General features: G+C 39.8%; 1 protein-coding gene across 1 annotated transcript in view; it reads right to left on the bottom strand.

Moving 5' to 3' along the window:
* Nucleotides 1–19,349, bottom strand: part of LOC139733434 (coatomer subunit alpha-like) — a 46,753-nt gene that overhangs the window by 13,766 nt on the left and 13,638 nt on the right. The window contains exons 2-13 of the mRNA XM_071644252.1: nucleotides 13,090–13,203; nucleotides 11,606–11,760; nucleotides 10,935–11,011; nucleotides 10,408–10,517; nucleotides 9,925–10,040; nucleotides 6,905–7,004; nucleotides 5,396–5,531; nucleotides 4,439–4,521; nucleotides 3,584–3,801; nucleotides 2,279–2,354; nucleotides 1,022–1,104; nucleotides 222–447 (exon numbers count right to left, since the gene is read on the bottom strand). Coding sequence (XP_071500353.1) covers nucleotides 222–447; nucleotides 1,022–1,104; nucleotides 2,279–2,354; nucleotides 3,584–3,801; nucleotides 4,439–4,521; nucleotides 5,396–5,531; nucleotides 6,905–7,004; nucleotides 9,925–10,040; nucleotides 10,408–10,517; nucleotides 10,935–11,011; nucleotides 11,606–11,760; nucleotides 13,090–13,203 — 1,494 coding nt within the window. The remainder of the gene's footprint in view (nucleotides 1–221; nucleotides 448–1,021; nucleotides 1,105–2,278; nucleotides 2,355–3,583; nucleotides 3,802–4,438; nucleotides 4,522–5,395; nucleotides 5,532–6,904; nucleotides 7,005–9,924; nucleotides 10,041–10,407; nucleotides 10,518–10,934; nucleotides 11,012–11,605; nucleotides 11,761–13,089; nucleotides 13,204–19,349) is intronic.

Here is a 19,349-nt window from a genome sequence, read left to right as displayed (position 1 = left end):
CAGTGTGCCTGTCCATAATTAGAGATTACCTAATATAGATAACCTAGTCCTCGTAATTCCTACTGTCTTTCAGTTGGACCGAGGCACAGCATTACACATGACTAGGTCAAGATTAAATGGATGAGATTCTACAATACACTGATTGAAAAAAGCTTGGCAGGGTAGGCAGAGAGCCTGGCCACTTAAAGGGTCAAGTCAGGATATCTTATTTGAGCTCTTACTGTGCTTGCTTAGCAGGGCGACGTGCATCATGTCGGCCGACCAGATGACATAGCGCACCTTGGAGATGCGGCACTGGCCCAGCGAGCGCTTCTGCTGCACGTCGAATAGGGTGACACTCTCGGCGTCACGCAGCAGCAGCATCCCCGTGCCGGCGTAGAAGATCTCCTCGCAGGTTGGCGTCTGGACCTTTTTGGTCACCTCATTCTTCAGGTTCTTGATAACCAGCTGAGGAAGGAAGGGGGTGGGGGCAGAAGATCATGAAATCGTTACCGATTTGCTTGCCAAGGTTGACTCTGCAACTGAGTAATATGGTGTGTTCGAGAGCTCTCCTAAAGCAAACTGTACCGTAACATACCCGCGCCAGAGAACGCTCCTAAAGTGTACCGTACCGTACTGTACCGAGCCAAAAGGGGACCACTTCCCGATGTGCTCCCAAAGCATACCAAGTGTACCTATCCTGTTTTTTTGTTCCATTCATTGCACAGTTAGCACAACTTAGTAAAGATTAAAAAGCTTGAATAGACCCTGTACTTCAGAGCCTCTTTTCTCAGTTCACACTTTCCAGAGCGTAAGCTGTTCTTCCAATGTTAGGATAGGTTTCATAGCAAAGTCTATTTGAATCAAGTTATATATCATTTTAATAGCTTGAAGTCTGCTCTCTCAGAATCTGCTCATGACTAAAAATCCATGCCTGACAATTTTTGTTTTCTCTGTTTTATGATGCAGGGTCACAAAATGGTCTCAAAAGCCAACTGAACATTACTCGCATCAAGTAAAGGATTGCTGCTCTAGTACTCACCGAGTGGCTGCGATCCAGGACTGCAAATCGGTTTCTTGCCACCCAGACGGCCGTTAGACCGGAAGAGCGTTTACCCTCCGGGGCTGGTGACATTCAAACAAGAAATGACAATATGATAAAACAAATACTTCCTCCTTTCATGCTGATCAAAACAGCATTCTGTACTTTCAGTTGCATGAAGGTATCCAACTCGCAAGTTCGTATGAAACACAAGATCTGTTGAATTATTAACATACACTAATAAATTTGAGTAAAAACATTGTTATAATTCCAGGAAATAAAGGTTGCAGCCTCCATTAGTCGAACCTAGAATACATCAGTTTTTTTTTTGGTGTTTTTTTTTTTGGGGGGGGGGGGCCCACAATGCCAATTCCATTCCTTTGTATATATCTCTCCAAATCTACTCAAATGCTATTAAATACACTTGAAGTTTTGTCAATTCATAATTTTAAAATCACAGATTGTACACCACTACATCTGAGAATGCACAACTGCCCACCAACCGTTCTCTTTACAGAAGAAATGCAAAACATACTCTAAATGTATTTCAAATATTTACTATCCAAACAAAATAAAATGATTAAGTATTTTATCAGGTTTTGCAAGATTTCCTGTCCCTCCTTGAGAACTTGTAAGCCACATTTAGCATATTTATCATTCAATTTAGTACACAAATGAAACAAGGGTCCGAGTGTGTCGGTATGAACTGTGTGCATAAGATAACTATGGAATGCTTAACCTGCGAGCTGAAGCTGAGTGGGTAAAGGCAAAATTTCATAGTTACGCCCTGTACTGCAAGCACATACTGTAATTCCTTATTATGCACAAGAACATAAATGTATCATTAGTTTTTAAGTACAGTGACAAATTTTACCTGAAATCCATTGTTTTAATTGTATTTCTGACAATTTGTAAGTCTCTCTCTTTGGCTTGCCATAGATGAAACCATGCATTGGTCTTTCCTGATGCATGGTACTGACTGATTGATGCATACATAGCTAGCCATCTCTTGCTGAATGTGTGAACCCAGTCCATGCGGGTACAGCAAGCCATCCCTTGCTTTAGTGCGTGAATGCTTGCTAGGTGCGCAAACTCTTTGTTACAAGTACATGTGACAACATGTTAACCGTGTCTATCGCCACTGATCACGCGTGCTACCAGTAAAAATTGATATACGACTCTCAACCAATGAGACTACAGGATTCTATCTACCCATTCTATAATATTCAATTATCATCTCATCCTGTTGAAACTCACAGTCGGGATTCTGGGAGTCGCTGGTCTTGGGGACCTGGTAGAGATCGTAGGTGCTGTTGTCCACATTGCTGGTCCTCTGTGGGTTAAGAAAACCAGAGCAAAGTTACATCATATTTCCACACAGCCAACAATGCACCCCACGGATTAAGCCTTCACAAAACTTTGTAAATAAATCACAGATTATCAACATTGTATAACAAGCTGCTTGGGTTTATAGAAATCTCCTCGTTTTATCGAATATCTTCTTTTATTAGGGAGAAAAGCAAAAGAATAGGACCTACAAAATTACCTTGTTATATCAGGTATCCTGCTATATCTAACTTTGGTATAATGAAGTTCCACTGTGCACCAGTATGATATTTGACAAAATAAGTTTCTATTGGAGGGCATTTGATACACAGTCCTACAGATTGGCGTTCTTCTGAGAGTGTGGACCTCAGTGTGTGATGAAAACACAGCATTTGAAGCTCATTAACCCATTGAGGACGGGCTGATTTTGCTACTGTATAACACGCATTTTCCCATCGACACCTGCCCGAGTGTACTCCGGACTAGTCTTCAGCGGGTCAATATGTACGAGCCTCGCTCTTGTATAGGGTAGACTTTGAAGCCACTGTGCGTCCTGTGTTGACAACCTCTGCACCACTTTTGTTGCTAGAGGTCTGGTCATCTAAGAATGTGATATAGTTACTTACCTTAATAGGTCAATATATCCCATTCAGACAAGAAATTTGATAAAATCCTAAAACAGAACATACACATGGATATCTGATGTACAATGGGACTTATGAAAAGGAAGTGCAGGGTGCTACATAAGCACTTGCCCGATTGCCCGGGGCAAGTGAAATTTAAAGTTGGGCAAGTGTTTTGGAACAATGGCAGAAAATAGTTGCCCACATTAGGCAAGCAAAAAGTTGGGAAGCACATTTTGATTTCACTTTTACTCCTATAAACCCAAGAATTCAACCAGACAAATGCTCAAAGATGATGACTGTTTAGTGATGCAACACACACAATTCATTTTAGCAACTTTCCAACACTTGATGTGAAGAAACCCCATGGTAAAGCAACATTGTGACTCACTAAGTCCTTGACTTACAAGTGATTTGATCATATTCTTTATCACTTTTTTTTTGTTTGGACTTTCTTTCAGGTATAAAGTAAAATTCATGTTCAGGTATAGTGTTCTGCAACAATTCAAAAATGTGCTTGCCCAAGCGGGCAAGTGGTGAAAAAAGTTATGTACATATGTATTAAGCACCTTGAAGTGTAAAGAAAAGGTTTTTGCTAAGATCCAGCACTCACCGTGGCGATGAGGACAGCGTTCTCAGCGGGGTTGTACGACATCGCAAAAGGGGGGCTCTTGTTCCCGCCGCGTAGCTGCATAACAGGCACGTCCTTGGAGGTGGTGAAGTCCAGTTTGCGCAGGTAGCGATCCTTCACGTAGTACAGCAGGTTGTTGTGCGTGGCGTACGCGGGACGCTCGCGCTCCAACTTGAACACAATCATGCCACTGTCGTGACCTACGAACAACCACATAATCAGATGTTAACAAGTCTATTTTTGCAGCAAACACATCATGCAGTACTGTGGTGACCAAAGGGATTCCATTTTTCTTGTTTGCCAGTTAAACACCAGTGAATTTTGCTCATTAATATCCAACAATCTTAACCTTCTTTGTTATCCATATACTAACCTCATTGCAGTTAAAAAAAGTGATGCTGAACTGCAGTGAGTAATCTATTAGATTTCCTCTTATTCCACAGGAACTTACAATGGTGTTCGATTCTATATGAGATCTTGTCATCTTTCATGCAGGAACAGAAACAAACTTTGAAGGTAAATTCCTGATAGACAAATTACTCATGACATTGCTCTACACAAATTATAATCCTCACTATTAACATCTTTTCACAAAAAGGCAAACATGACAGCAGTAGAGATTTTTGGGAATAAGTCCGATGGGAGATAGAGCTTTTGGGGAGATACATCCAATAGGAAAATTACAAATATGTAAGCAGAAGGAAGAACAGTCTTGATATTGGCACTCTTATCACATAACAGATTACATCACATCCTTTTGATGCAAATTCCAGCTGAACTGAACAAAACAAAAGAAAACAAAATATAGCAAAGCAAACAAACTTTCACACTACTAACCAGCAGCAAAGAGGTTGAGAGAAGGGTGTGCGGTCAGCACCCAGAAGCGATCGTGATCACGTCGGAAAGTCTGGATGCATGTTCTACAAGAGAGAGAGAAAGATGCACACATCATAAATACAACAATTTTGTCAAGTTCATTATCGAACTTATGGAAATATTTCAGGCTTACATGCAAATAAATCAGCACAAGACAAAAGACAACATCCAGACCACAATGTAGGCTACATTGGAAACTAGCAAAGGGAAGGTTAAGATAGATCTGAATAGCCTGCGGCTGAGGGAAAGCCCATGCTAACGATTGAAATAAAGTGAAATATCAGATATTGGAGTCATTCCCTTCTTTATACTTCATCAAACTGAGAGGCAAAGCTTTGGCAAAGCAGCTCTCACAATCAATGGTGACCCAAAAAATGACCATTGACTCCATACCTCTAGGACACCGAAAACAAGCAAATTGAAAGTAGGGACACTTTTGAATAGCCTGTGCCTGAGGAAAAAGCCCAAGATGCAATTAACCTCAGTGAAATGAAGCGCAACAACTTAATCCCCTCCCTCACATTTCATCAAAAACCGAGCTGAAACATTTTGGGCAAGTCAGGGCCCTGTTTCATAAACCTGTTCGAAAATTTACTCACGACTTTACAAACGACATAAATACGGTAAGTCAAGTGAGTTTCCTAATCATTGTTAATTTCTACAGTTGAAATCTGCAGATGATTATTCTTACATGTTAACACAAGTTTTCAGTTGAACGTGTATTTTTGCCCGAATGTACAGTAGATGAAATACCGACACACAGTCATAATTTGGTAAATCGTAAGGGAAAACAATTGGAGCACATATTGGCACTTCCTATTCTGGTCGTTTGCAAAGTCAGGCAGAACTTTACAAACAGCTTGATGAAACAGGGCCCTGCTCGCATACCGGTGATGAATTGAACAACCAGTGACATACCTCTTGGACATGTCCCACACCCGGATGCTCTTGTCCTCCGAGTTGCTGAGGATGAGCTCCTGGCGGGGATGAAAGATGGCGCAGGAGACGTTGTTATAGTGACCACGGCAGGTGTCCACCTCCCACGCCTTGGCATCTGGTGGCAAACACAAGAAGCAAGTCATCAAAATGAAGCTCAGTTTCACATAAGCAGATTGGAATATTGCAGGGAATAATTTTCCCACTCAAATTTGATGAGTAATTTCAGCTGGTGAAAAAAATTTTTTAATGGTATGCTGTACGCTTCTGCGGAAGGAAACTGCTACACTAAAGTTACATGTAGTTTGTGTAGCAGTGGTGTACTGATGCACAGCAAATTGCGAAGCGATACCAGGAAAATTATTCTCTGCATTGTACCATACCAAACCCAGGAACTTGGCAGTGGCTTCTTGGATTGATATTGCGTTCAAAATGCTATCAATATAATTTATTATCTATGGACTGATACATGAACATTAATCCGCTGAGGGCGGTTTGATTTGGCTACAACACGCATTTCCCATACATGCTTGCCTGAGCATACTCAGGACTCATCCTCAACGGGTCAAGTGTTCAAAGAAAATCAAATAATTGTGACAGGTATTTGACAATCACTTGTCTGTCTTCACTGTTATCATGCCCTATTTACAGGCACACTTTTCAAGCAAATGCTTTCAAATAATTTCTTTTCCCCTCACTCTCCTAAGGAAAATTAGAAACAATGGTCGAGAAAGTTGGCAGGCTCTACAAAATCAGTCTGCATTCTGGATGTGCGATTTATTCAACACTTCTCACAAGTGGTCCTATGCTATTCTGATGAACAGTTCACACTGGCTTGCATTCATTACTACTCACTAATGTGATGGTTGGAATGAGAAAGTGTGGGAGTCTAATTTCCCCCTCATAATCTTTACAATTCCATCAATTTACTTGCTGCCATGCTACTTCCATCAAAGGCTCCACATCGCAAAGTCTATTGCAATCCATGCCTCATGAACAGTCCAATTTCCACTATCCAAATACTGTGGCCACAAGATGGACAGCCAAGTACGTCTGTGTAAACTGTGTGCTCTTTGTTACTCCGAAGGTTTGTTAATCTGAAGGTTCGTTATTCCGAAGGTTCGTTAATCCGAAGGTTCATTAATCCGAAAAACACAAATTTCCTTTACCTAAAGGCTTGTTAATCCAAACATTTGTGGCGTTATTCCAAAGGTTTGTTATTCCGAGGGTTCGTTAATCTGAAAATGAAATAAGGTTTGTGATTCCGAAGGTCTGTTGATCCAAAAATGAAATAGGGTCCGTAACGAACCTTCGGAATAACAAGCTTTGTTTCATTTTCGGATTAACGAACCTTGGGAATCACCTACCTTATTTTATTTTTTGATAGACAAACCTTCGGAATAACAAACCTTACCACATTTTCGGATTAACGAACCTTCGGAATAACAAACTGTAACCATGTAATTATCTTTGTGCTCTGTGAGTGCTCACCGTTCATTCTCCAGAGCTTGACGTAGCGATCATCGGCCGCTGACAGTATGAGGGGCATGGTGGGATGGAACGCCACCCAGTTGACCCCACGGTCGTGACCCTGTCAAAATATTGAAAAGAAGATTTCAAGTTTTCACAAGGCTAATAAGCAGAGGATGACAAGTTTTGTTCTGTGCTGTAACTTTCAAACAACATTTTGGAAGGAAACCAGAACAAGCTAAGTCATGTGGTGGTACTAACCCATGTGGTAGGTACATGTAAACAGCTGTACATGATCAAAGATAGAATTTTCAGGTACAACCGAACAGCAATCACTTACATTCACTATGAAAAACAAATAAAATGCACTGATTTGTTTGGTTTTCTTCTAGCACACAGTTTGACAGCAATACGATATCACAACGCAAGAAAATGGAACGCTTGTTCTGCGGCAACTGGCCTCATACAGAAGAAAGAAAAGATGGAAGAAGAGCTGTACAAACAGAACTCCAGTTTGCGTGGAAAGTAACACTGCCTTCATTGGAACAGGAAGACTTCACTTTCAGGACAGTTATCCGACCCTTTGTAAGCCAGAGACTTTGGACAGTGCATACAACACCACAGGGTTCTCTACACCAATTGGCACTATAAGCACTCTAAGGCCCGAATTCACGAAGGTGGTACATTAGAAACCAGGGTTTAAACCATGGACAAAAACCATGGAGCGCCAAGTGTCGCATGGAATATTTCGTTATGAAATCAGTCATTTCGTCTACAAAATGACAATTTCATTAACGAAATTATCATTCCATGGACGAAATTTTCATTTCTTTAGAAAATGCTGTCATTTTGTTGCAAAATAATAATTTCATTGACGAAATGACTGATTTCGTAACGAAATATTCCGTATGACACTTGGCGCTCAATGGTTTTTGTCCATGGTTTGAATTGTACCACCTTTGAATTCGGGCCTAAAGGTCCACTGTACTGAATTACATCCATGATGACCAGAGAATAATTTTCAAACTCAAATTTGATTAGCAATTTCAGCTGATGAAAAACATCTTCAACTAGAAATATCACTTAAGGTGATTAATACCCCCGCCCCGTGACAACAGTCTTACCCAAGGAATGATCTTTCCTTGATCTTCTGCCATTTAAATGCCGTTACCATGGCAACGCAGCTTCCGACACGTCCGAAAAATATGTCTTGCACATCTTCCCACCAAGACTATTGTGTGTGCCACATTTCATAAGCTTTTGTCAAAAACTGAGGAAGTAGTTCAATCCACAAGATCTTTCCTTGATCTTCCACCCGTAATATGCCGTTACCATGGCAACGCAGCTTCCGACATGTCCAAAAAATATGTCTTGCACATCTTCCCACCAAGACCAATGTGTGTGCCACATTTCATGAGCTTCAGTCGAATACAGAGGAAGTAGTTCAATCCGCAAGATCTTTCCTTGATCTTCTGCCATTTATATGCCGTTACCATGGCAACGCAGCTTCCGACACGTCCGAAAAATATGTCTTCCACATCTTCCCACCAAGATCAAGGTGTGTGCCACATTTCATAAGCTTTGGTCAAAAAAACTGAGGAAGTAGTTAAATCCGCAAGATCTTTCCTTGATCTTCTGCCATTAATATGCCGTTACCATGGCAACGTACTTTCGGGTACTGTCAAAAAATGCGTCTTGCACATCTACAACCAAAGGCACACATCTGTACCAAGTTTCATGGAAATTGGGCAAAAACTGAGGAAGTAGTTTGCAACACAAAATTTTCCATTATTTTGGCTCATAATATGTGAGCTGTTACCATGGCAACATACTTTTTGTCACTGTCAAGAAATGTGTCATGCTGACCTATATCCTAAGACAAACATTCAATATGAATTCCATGAGAATTGGAAGAACACTGATGAAGCAGTTTTGCCATGAAGCATTTTGCCCTATATTTTACCAATAACATGCCGTTACCATGGCAACGCACTTTTTGCCACTGCGGAAATATGTGTCTTGCACATTAAAGGACAAGTTCACCTTCATAAACATAAGGATTGAGAAAATGTAGCAATATTAGTAGAACACATCATTGCAAGTTTGAGGAAAATCGGACAATCCGTTCAAAAGTTATGATTTTTTGAAGTTTTTGTGCAGTAACCGCTGGATGAGAAGACTACTGAAGTGTACGATGTCACATGCGTACAACAATATAAAGAAAATATAAAGAGAATTTCACAAAATTTCATCTTTTGAAAAAAAGGACACATTCCCTTGACTCGTTACCGACATATGTTATGGGTAATATTATTCCCCCTGCCTTTAGAAAGAGGCAAGTCAAATGCTCTTTTGTTATGTGAACAAAATTGAAAATATGTTAAATTTTCTTACATTTTCTTTATACTGTTGTACGCATATCACATCACAAGCTGTAATAATCTCCTCGTCCAGCAGTTCCAACACAAAAATTAAAAAAATTCATAACTTTTGCATCGATTGCCCAATTTTCCTCAAACTTTCACTGACGTGTTCTACTAATATTGCTGCATTCTCTCAATCCTTATGTTTATGAAGGTGAACTTGTCCTTTAACATATTAGATGAACATCTGTACCTAAGTTAATAAAAATTGATCAAAAACTGTGGGAGGAGTTCGCGACGCAAGATTTGTACCCATTTTTGCCCATAATATGCCGTTACCATGGCAACGTACTTTTGGGTACTGTCAAAAAATATGTCTTGCACATCTACAACCCAAGGCACACATCTGTGCCAAGTTTTATGGGAATCGGCTGAAAACTGAGGAAGTAGTTCGCGACGCAAGATTTGCAACGGACCGACCGCCCGACCGCCCGACCGACCGCCCGCTGATTCCTATATACCCCCTTCAAACTTCGTTTGGCGGGGGTATAATAATGATATCCTGTACACTTCTAGGTAAGAAAACTGCTACACAAAAGTTAGTGTGTGTAGCAGTGGTGTAAAAATGCATAGCAAATTGCGATGCGATACCAGGAAAATTATTCCATGATGACATACCTCCAGTACGTGCTTCACTACGGCATCGGCAGTTCCAAAGAGGTCAGGGGTCATGGGGTTCTTGAGATGCTCTTCGAGACCGCTGGGTCCAGGAGCGATGTTCTTCTTCCGCAGGCCTGTGGACCAAATGGCACATCATCATTTTTTTAATCCAATCCATCACCAAGGTTCTGTTTAAAATGCTTTCATCTCTTACAGTGTATCAAAAGGTAAGTTTGAAATGCAACATCTGCACACAAATTACTTGAGGTGAAATTGCGACATGTCCATTTCACACTGAACTTTGTGTCAACAAAAGGAGATACATTGTAAAAAAAAAATGAGAAGGTTGGGGAAGTAGCAATTGACAATTGGTTTACCCTCGTACCTGAGTGGCTTTAATAATCCTTTCGCGCCAGGGACCTTGGACAGTGTGTACAATACTATGGGGCTTCTGCACCAATGCACACTCACAGCATGCCAAAGGTTAAAGAGGACCATTACCTTGGATATCCCAGACCCGAACAGTCTGGTCCAGCGAGGCGGAGACCACGAGGTCCTCCGTGGGGTGGAAGTTGGCACACATCACATAGTGGTTGTGACCAGTCAGCACACTGGGAAAACAAATTCAGCAGATAACAGAGCTACAAAACTTTGCACATATGGACATTTAGAGACAAGCAACAAAATATTAATCTTTTTCTTTAGATCTGGCTGAAAATCTGGGCTCTACCCTGACAGAAAATAAAGCTACTTTAGAAGATTTTGCATTACATTGCAGTAACAGTGTAAACGAACACCCTGTTCGATTGTTGAGCAATCAAACACTGGTATTTAAACGCACATTGCTTTGGGCATTCTGCTATGAAAACACATAGCATATTATTATGTGTAAAAAACAAAAAACAAAACAAAACAAAAACACAAACACACACACACACAAACACACACACACACAAAAAAAAAAAGGAAAGCAAAACTAGTAGAGCAAAACTAAAATTCCAGCACATCTACTGATACCAGATTCTTACCACACACAGTTCCTGGACTGCCAGTTCCACACTCGGATGGTTTGGTCATCAGAAGCGCTCAGGATCCATGGGTACTCCTACAAAAAATGGCATAAAAAAAAAACATTACGAACTTATAAACTTGATTACCCCTTTGGAAATTATGCTTTTAGTCTAATGCTTTTTAACTCTAACACTTTTGCAATAAATGTGTATCATCATTTTACTATTTCAGAGCAAATTAACTGGAAACAAAAGTCCAGAACATAAAGATACTGTATCATAAATGCTTCAGTTCCCATTTACAGCAATACCACAGACCACTGAAACTTGACATTATTTCAATTTCTTCCCCTCCCCTTTTTGTAATCTTTCAAATTATCTAGACTGTGAATGATACAGCTGAAGCTGAATGCATGCATACTAATGATTACCATGTCATATTACTTATTTTCTTGTGATGTATTCTCATTCTCATCAAACACCTAATTTTGTTTTTCATATTGGTCAGCAAACACCTAATAATCCTAATAAGAAATATCAGCACCATCATCATCATTATCCTCCTAATCTTCATCATCATTATTTTTATAGCACTTAGTATAGTTAACACATATTACCACTTTCATCAGACATCATCTTTATCAAAATCACCAGCATCATCACAATCATAACCATCAATAGCGACTCACGTGGTGAAAGAAAGTGGTCCTGATGTAGTCCAAATGGCCCAGTAACGTGAAGAGACATCGCTTCAGCTTGTAATTCCACACCTTGATCTTGTAGTCATCTCCGCCCGATACAAACAGTGGCTGCTGGGAGTGGAAGCTAATACCACGCACCGGTCCTGCAGACGATAACAATTGAAGGAATCCACATCAATTGGGATGAGGTTTCAACTGATTGACACATTGCCCTACATCAACATAAACACCAATTATTCAGTGTTTGATTGTAGTACCTGTGGTCAATTTAGCTCATGGGCATAAAATGCACATACTGGGTTTGGATTCACACTCAACAATCTGCTGATTGCAAAACAGGCATTTTCGTCACTAGATATAATTTTCTTCGGCCAAATTTGTTACAGATAGATGCAGACAGATGGTCTGACACTTCCACAGCAGTGCTGTCACTTCAATGTATGTGACATCTATGTGCAAAAGTATACAAATGTACTTTGACATTGTTCAAGACACCAGTTAGTATTCACTATACACTGTACATAAGATGAAGAGGACATACTCTTTGTACACTTGGCAGTGTCTTAGAGCCCGTTTAAACCGACTTTTGGACCGGCCCAGGGCCGGCCTAAAACTCGGTGTAAACGCACGCTAGCCCAAATGCGGTACCAAATTTGGACCCACATTTGAACAAGCTCCGGAGGTTGTCTTGGGCCGGCCCTGGGCCGACCTATTCTCGGTGTAAACGCACGCTGGCCCAAATGCGGTACCAAATGCGAGTCCCACTTCCTTTCCGCAGCAATCGTGACGTAATTGCATAATGTTATGAGTGCTTATATCGTGCATGCTGTCTTGTCCTGTCTTGTCATGAAGGAGTGGAGAATTCTGTCCTGCAATGTCTCACAATGTTTCATCTCTGTAATTTATTTTCCTCACTCCAGAAAATTTGTGCATAGGCAAGGATGGTGAGAAACTGTGAATTGATTTTTGTTGGGTAGTGGCGGTGATGTGACGTTATTTGTGATTTGAATTATCCAAAAATCCATGCTCTGTGTCGGACAAAATAGTCATTACATCCCCAGGTATTCAGTTCACAGAATTGCACGTGTACACAATACACATTTCCCGCAGCGCGCTCCAATGAAATCATTGTTCACATGCAGAGCGCCGCTACCGTCAGAATATTTATATATAGGCCGGCCCAAATTCTCGGTGTAAACACACACCGAGTACCGCAATTTGGGCTGGCCCTGGGCTGGCCCTGGGCCGGCCTAAAAGTAATCAGGCGGTGTAAACTGGGTCTTAGACCCTGTTTACACCGCCTGATTTTAAGGCCAGCCCAGGGCCGGCCCAAATTGTGGTACTCAGTGTAAAAAACCAGCATTTCATGCACAGTTATCTTGAAGTTAATTTGTAAACCCAGATATTTTTTCTGTGATTGCAAGAGAGAGAGAGAGAGAGAGAGAAAAAAAAAAAAAACACTTAGCACTCACCGTCGTGCTCATCAAATTTTTCCAGCAGCGTACACATGCGGTAGTCCCACAGCTGTATGTTGCCGTTGTGCAAACTGGCCAGGATCCATGGTCGGTTCGGGTGAAAACAGAGTCCTGAGAGCATAAAAGGTGATACAAGGAGCATTAAAAGCCGATGTACAAATCTGTAGCTCTACAGTTGTAAGCTTCATATGAAACGGAAACAGGCAGCATTGTTACATTTCTACCAATGCCGTGATTGCCTCAATAGTTACCAAAGAAAGTCATCGACCTACAGTGTAACTGATGTCAAGTCTACAAGCAAATATATTCATGGCAGGTTGATTTTCATTTTCTTCTTCTTCTTCTTCTTTTTTTTTTTAACCTGAGTTATCTGAATTACTTTACCATGATGCCATACAAGTAAGTCAAGGACTTACACTTGCAGGTTGCAGATCCCGCATACACCGTAATCCCGAGCCTGGAAAGGTCAATATGATGGGTTATGGGGGCTAAATTATTTTAGGCTTCTACAATTGTACCTTCAGCACAGCCATACAGATCTATGTACAACTACAAGTGTAGATACGGACTTAAAGTCAATGTTACCCTTACCCTAAATTCTAACCCTTAACCTATTGAGGACGGACTGATTTTGCTACAACACGCATTTTTCACAGACACCTGTCTGAGTATTAAATACTCCGTGGTATCGGGACTTGTCCTAAAAAGACTGGGGGGGGGGGGGGGGGGGGGGGGCTTTTTAGGCCCCGCTTCGACATTTTTCGCAATAAATCTACAACGTAAAAATTTCGCGCCGCTACGTTTTATGACTATTTTCTTTTAAGTCTTGCGCAACTTTTGAGACCAAATTTGCGACGCCCGGGTACGCAGTTCTGAAGTTACGCAATATTTAATAAGTGCATTTCAGATCTGAAATTGCTCAAAAACGTGATTTCATGTACAAATCCAATGCAAATTCTGTTTCTGACCAAAATTCATAAATGTATCATTATTTTTACTTTTACTGATCAAAGTCAATTAATTTCATGTTCTTTATGATTGAAATAGTTTTGCCGATGATTTCCATCGAAAAAAAACAATAAAAAACAAGTCAAAAACAACGAAATACATACTGTATATAAGAAATTTTAAAGACAATAAAATACATAAGAAAAAAAAATTAATACCGCCTTTTTTTTTATGTACATTCAATAATAATCCTACACAGAGTACCTAAACCAAAAATTAGCAGTTTTGGACCTTTACTTACAGATTTACAGCCATTTTTTTAAACCATGCATAAATTAGCATAACTAATTTATCAAGAATAAATTTGAATATTTGTGAAATAATTACCAATTCAGTTTTGTAGATTACATTGTGGGTTACGCGCGTGCCAATTTTCCTTGCGATCACGCGGTCAACGGCCAAGATCTGGGGGGGGGGGGGGGCCCAATGAGCCCCCCACCCCCAATCTTTTTAGGGTTAATGGGTTAAACCCTAGAAGGGCAAGTCTTAGATAAGGTTCCCTCAGAAGGTAAAATTTCATCTTTGCTCAATATTGACATGTTTGGTACACGCGATGTATCATTTTGACGCATATGAGCTGAACTTTTGATCTCCATGGAGTAAGAAAAAAAAAATCATGTAAATTTATGCAAATTTCAATGGCTTCGTTTGCATTAATGTGAAATATGTATGGGACATTTATAAAAATTCACATTTATTCAAAGGAAAGCAAATAATATTCGATGAAGTGGACATAAGAAGTTCATCAAACAGTTTATCTTGATGTAAAAACTTAGGGATTATGCAAATGACTATCCAAATTAGCTCATGTCCTATCATGGGATGTCCCACACAGGTGTACGTACATGTAGGGCAATTATTGTGCACTTTACGGCCCTAATATTATCGGCTATATGGTACACTGTAACTCTACAACACATCGACCACCCTTTTTGAAACCGACCGCGTACATGTGTAGTTTTTGGCACACAGAACGCTTAAGTTATTGTACGCACTGTACGCGCACACAGAGCACATAAAAATGTATTGGTTTTGACTGTTGATGAGGATGTGTGGGGAAAACGAAAGTTTACTGTTCATTAATGGTTTGAATCAAGGACAAAATTTCGAATGAATATTTTAACCGAATCGTAATGTATACGTGTACACTGTGTTAAATGTAACTCGGTTTGTGTGCATTGTCAATACAAAAATAGCGATCGATCTAGAAAAGGAGCGGTACCGCGGGGAGCTGAAAAGAGGGCACCAAGTTCGACGGCGATATTTTTGCACTGCACTGAAACTTCGAAATGAAAAGGGAACAACAGCATTTGATAACGATAGTGCTGGATTTTCTCAATCATGTACAAGTACAACATACATTGTTGTACATGTAGTGAGCGTGTAAACAATAGGTCAGGTTTTTCATTGTTTTTACGTGAATTTCAGTGTAAAATATTCTTATCAGGCAAATAACAATTAGGCGGTCGATGAGTAGATCTAGTTAGTATAAGTAGGACCAACCCTACGTACATGGTATGGCATGGGACTAAATACAGCTAGACACGGGTTCTACATGTGAATCAAATGCATGGAAAGTAACCCTATCCTACATGTAGCTGGGAATGGGTCATATAAACATGTAACTACACGCAGCCGCTGTCGCGAAGCGACGCGGCTGCACCTCTATTCCCTCGCAGACGTTGTCATTTTTTAGTATGGTTGTGCGACTCCTTCATGAATATCTTTATTAATCGTGGAAAACTAAAATACAAGGAATTATCGTAATCTATGATAATCATTCAATAATCGGTACACGATTTTTTGTTTAATTACGTCAAAAACTCACCGAAATCTGTGGCTGAAATCAGGTCTGTAAACGTCCTTATTGCTTCACTCCTCATCTGCATGTTATTTGAATGGCATTCACTCTCGTATACTACAACGCAACGTACAACGTAGGTAGTCGGAGAGCTAAGGGGCGCGGCCGTGATAAGGCAAAGGAACGTAACTCAAAATTTGGGCATTTTGAGTTATGAGCATATGGCTCCTAAATAAAATGTGCTCTTTTTAATGGTGAATGTCTCAATTCTCAAATGTTTACCATTTTAGAGATAAAAAGCGTATCTCACACACCTTTTTCACAACGTTGCCGTTTCCAGCTAGGCAAAACAACGTAAGCTGAGATACGTATAGAAATGACAAAGAAAGCATTTTCGCTGTTACGGCAAATGAACGTATCTTTACATACACTGTTTTTTCATGGTGGTTTCTCAAGAAAAAAGAAGGAAGTTCCGACGCCAAAAGAACGTATTTCATCATACAGCGCTTTGCTGTATAAAATCAGGGCCATGCGCACTACAGTCAGCACGGCAAAAGAAACGTATGTCATCATACAGCGCTTTGCTGTAAAAAATCAGGGCCATGCGCGCTACAGTCAGCACGGCAAAACAGCGTATTACTAGTAACATCGTGGCTATCACAACACACGCTACACTGCATAACTCTATGTGCAAGACCTACGGCTACGTGCTGCAGATCCATTTCAGCCGCGGCAGTGAGTGTAGTGCCGCCGCTGATGCCGGGCCGTTTGCGACAACCTGCAGCAGAGTACTGGTTGACTGGCAGGCAAGCTTTGCTGCAGTGTGAACCATGAAGTCATGCCAGTTGTTGTGTTTTGCAGTCATGGAATGGATATTCTCCTGACCAGTTAATGCTGCCACAAAGAAAATCAGCGGTAACACCGGTAAGTTTTATTTTGTTTTTGTCAGGTCTAAATTTGATCCAGCCCGACCAGACGCCGTGCGAAGTACGGCGATTGGGCTGTACAGAGTGGACGACAGTACGCTATGCTATGTAGTAGGGTCCAGTACTTTCAATTATAGTTTTCACTAAGATTTAAGAAAACGATGAGTAAAAAATAAATAAACAAAAAACACAGCAAGCTACGAAAATAAAGAGCAAACATAGATCTATGAGTATGACAGCCTTTCCTGTCGGTGGGCTTGGCAAAACGTGGCTCATTGGTGTGGTTGTGGTTCTACTATTAAAGGACTATGTAAATGTAGGATACTTGTACTACTACTAGTGGTCTAGTAGATCAAGTAGTGACTCTCAAAAGAAATTTACCTATGCGCAAAGGAAGTGGACCCCAATATACTATTATGATCATCGACATCATTCGACTTGAGGTCTTCTACCTCAAATTCAGTTTTGTAAAGTAACAGCTTTATAGTAAACAGTAGACTCGACTTCAAGCAAATGACAATAAAGCTTGATACTGATGAATTCCATTTAGTCTTTAGTGGCTACATGAACTGATGGTAGACGATATGTTCTAATAATGACATTAACATCATTACTTTGGCAAGAAAAGTAGGGATAAAATGTAATGTTTGGTCTACATCTTTGGTTAAACATAAGTAGTCTTAGATTTTGTTTGTTATTTCTTGAAAGGACGAAGAATGTGATTGTGGTGTTTTCATACATACAGGAATTTACTCACTTAAAATTAGCCTAAAAAATAAGGTAATATTTAATGTTACTCTTTACCTGCTAACTATGGAGGCCTGATTTAGTTTCTTTTTAATTCCTTGTGCAATTTTAGTCAGCTGTACATATTCTTTAAAACATTATTTTTTTTTTCATTTCGATACGATATAATGCATTGTTGCCATGGTAGATCCTATACATGCTAATACGTTCCACCCCTCCCCCATTAAAATGTTGAGGGCAAAAGCTTATGGAATTCAAATATTTTTCTTAAGTTAGGTGGTTTTAAATACTATGTAAAGTTCAAATATTCAGACCCAATCGTCTACTTTAGGTGATATTAACATTTGTGTTGATATACATATTGCTTGTCTCTCTTTTCAGTGTCCACACCAACCGCCAGCCTAGACCAGCACAGAAAAGGAATGCAGTCTATCAAGTACAATGAAAGGTACACGTTGAATAATTCCCTATTAATTCATACAAAAAAGTATTAGGAGAAGGGGGCAGAAATGAATCCCACCTTTGTCATTATCACTAGCGACACAAGCCGGCATTTGGAAAAATAAAAAAAAAATTAAAAAAAGAAGGCAGAATCCATGATGATGACTCTCTGATAATTTGAGACTACCACATTTCACAGTTCATTCCTTAGCGATAAAAATAATAATATTTAATGAAAACTGATGAAATGGTAACCATATTCTGTCTCAAAACAAACACACAGCCTTGTGCATCCTCAAGGGGCATTTGTATGATGCTGAATAATAGATATTGTGAGTGTATTTCATTATTTGAAGAGTTTGTCTGCAAAATACGATAAGTCCATATTTGCCAAATGGAGATATTTGCGATTAAGGGTCAAGAAAAATAAAGAGAATAATAAGAAATTGTTTGCTTCTTTTTACCACAACTTCAAAAATGTTCCATTTTATGGACTGACCAGTATATAATTTAAAAGATATCATATTGTACTTTATGAGAGAGACTGTACTTTAGAATCTTCAAAAACGGACTTATCAGTTTTGCGAACAAACTCTTCATAAATACTCATTCTCATATTCTTTGCTTTTTTTAGGAGGGGGGGGGGGGTCTGTGAGAGAGGATTTGTTACAAACAACCATGTCTAATGAAGAATTTAATCACATAACTAAAGCAGAATTGAAATTCACTAGCTTTCTTTTATGGAAAATACAGAGTGCCTCATTTTATTTTGTGTTAATTATTCTCTTGCGTTTCTTTTTCATTTTCCTGCAGTGGTGTACCGAGCAGTTCGAAAGCAGAGAAAGGAGCAACTATACAAATTTCAGAACAGCTCTGCACGCCCGTCAGAATCTCATGAAAGATGGAGTGGATTGTGCACTAGATCTGTCAACTCTAAAAGAAAAATAATAACACTCGGATTGTTTATATGGGCAATTCCACGGTAACTCGCGTTACAAATAATGGGTACATTTTTGGGATAATGTGCCAATATCTTTGTAATTGGTAGGATCTACAAGTTACTTTTTTCATCAAGGGTTAAGTAGACATAAACCAACTAAATGAATCCAAAAAGAAAAATAAAGGACAAACGTGTTGGGATTCTTGAATCATTTAATTTCGGTAACTCGCGTTACACAAAAAGGACATGGTCAATTCTATGAAGACCTCTTTTTGGAAAGTCTCCTCATACTAGACAATCTTGATAAAAGTTTTCCTACCTTGAATTGATAGTGGGTTAGGACTCATAAATTAACAATATCAAAGTTGAGTAACAATGACCTGGAAAAATGTAG

This window comes from Diadema antillarum, unplaced genomic scaffold (genome assembly GCF_040938485.1).
Source record: "Diadema antillarum isolate AM-2024a unplaced genomic scaffold, OU_Dant_1.0 seq00000476_RagTag, whole genome shotgun sequence".
Lineage (NCBI taxonomy): Eukaryota > Metazoa > Echinodermata > Echinoidea > Diadematoida > Diadematidae > Diadema > Diadema antillarum.
Note: the sequence above shows the minus strand (reverse complement) of the source record. Positions and strands in the feature narration are given on the sequence as shown.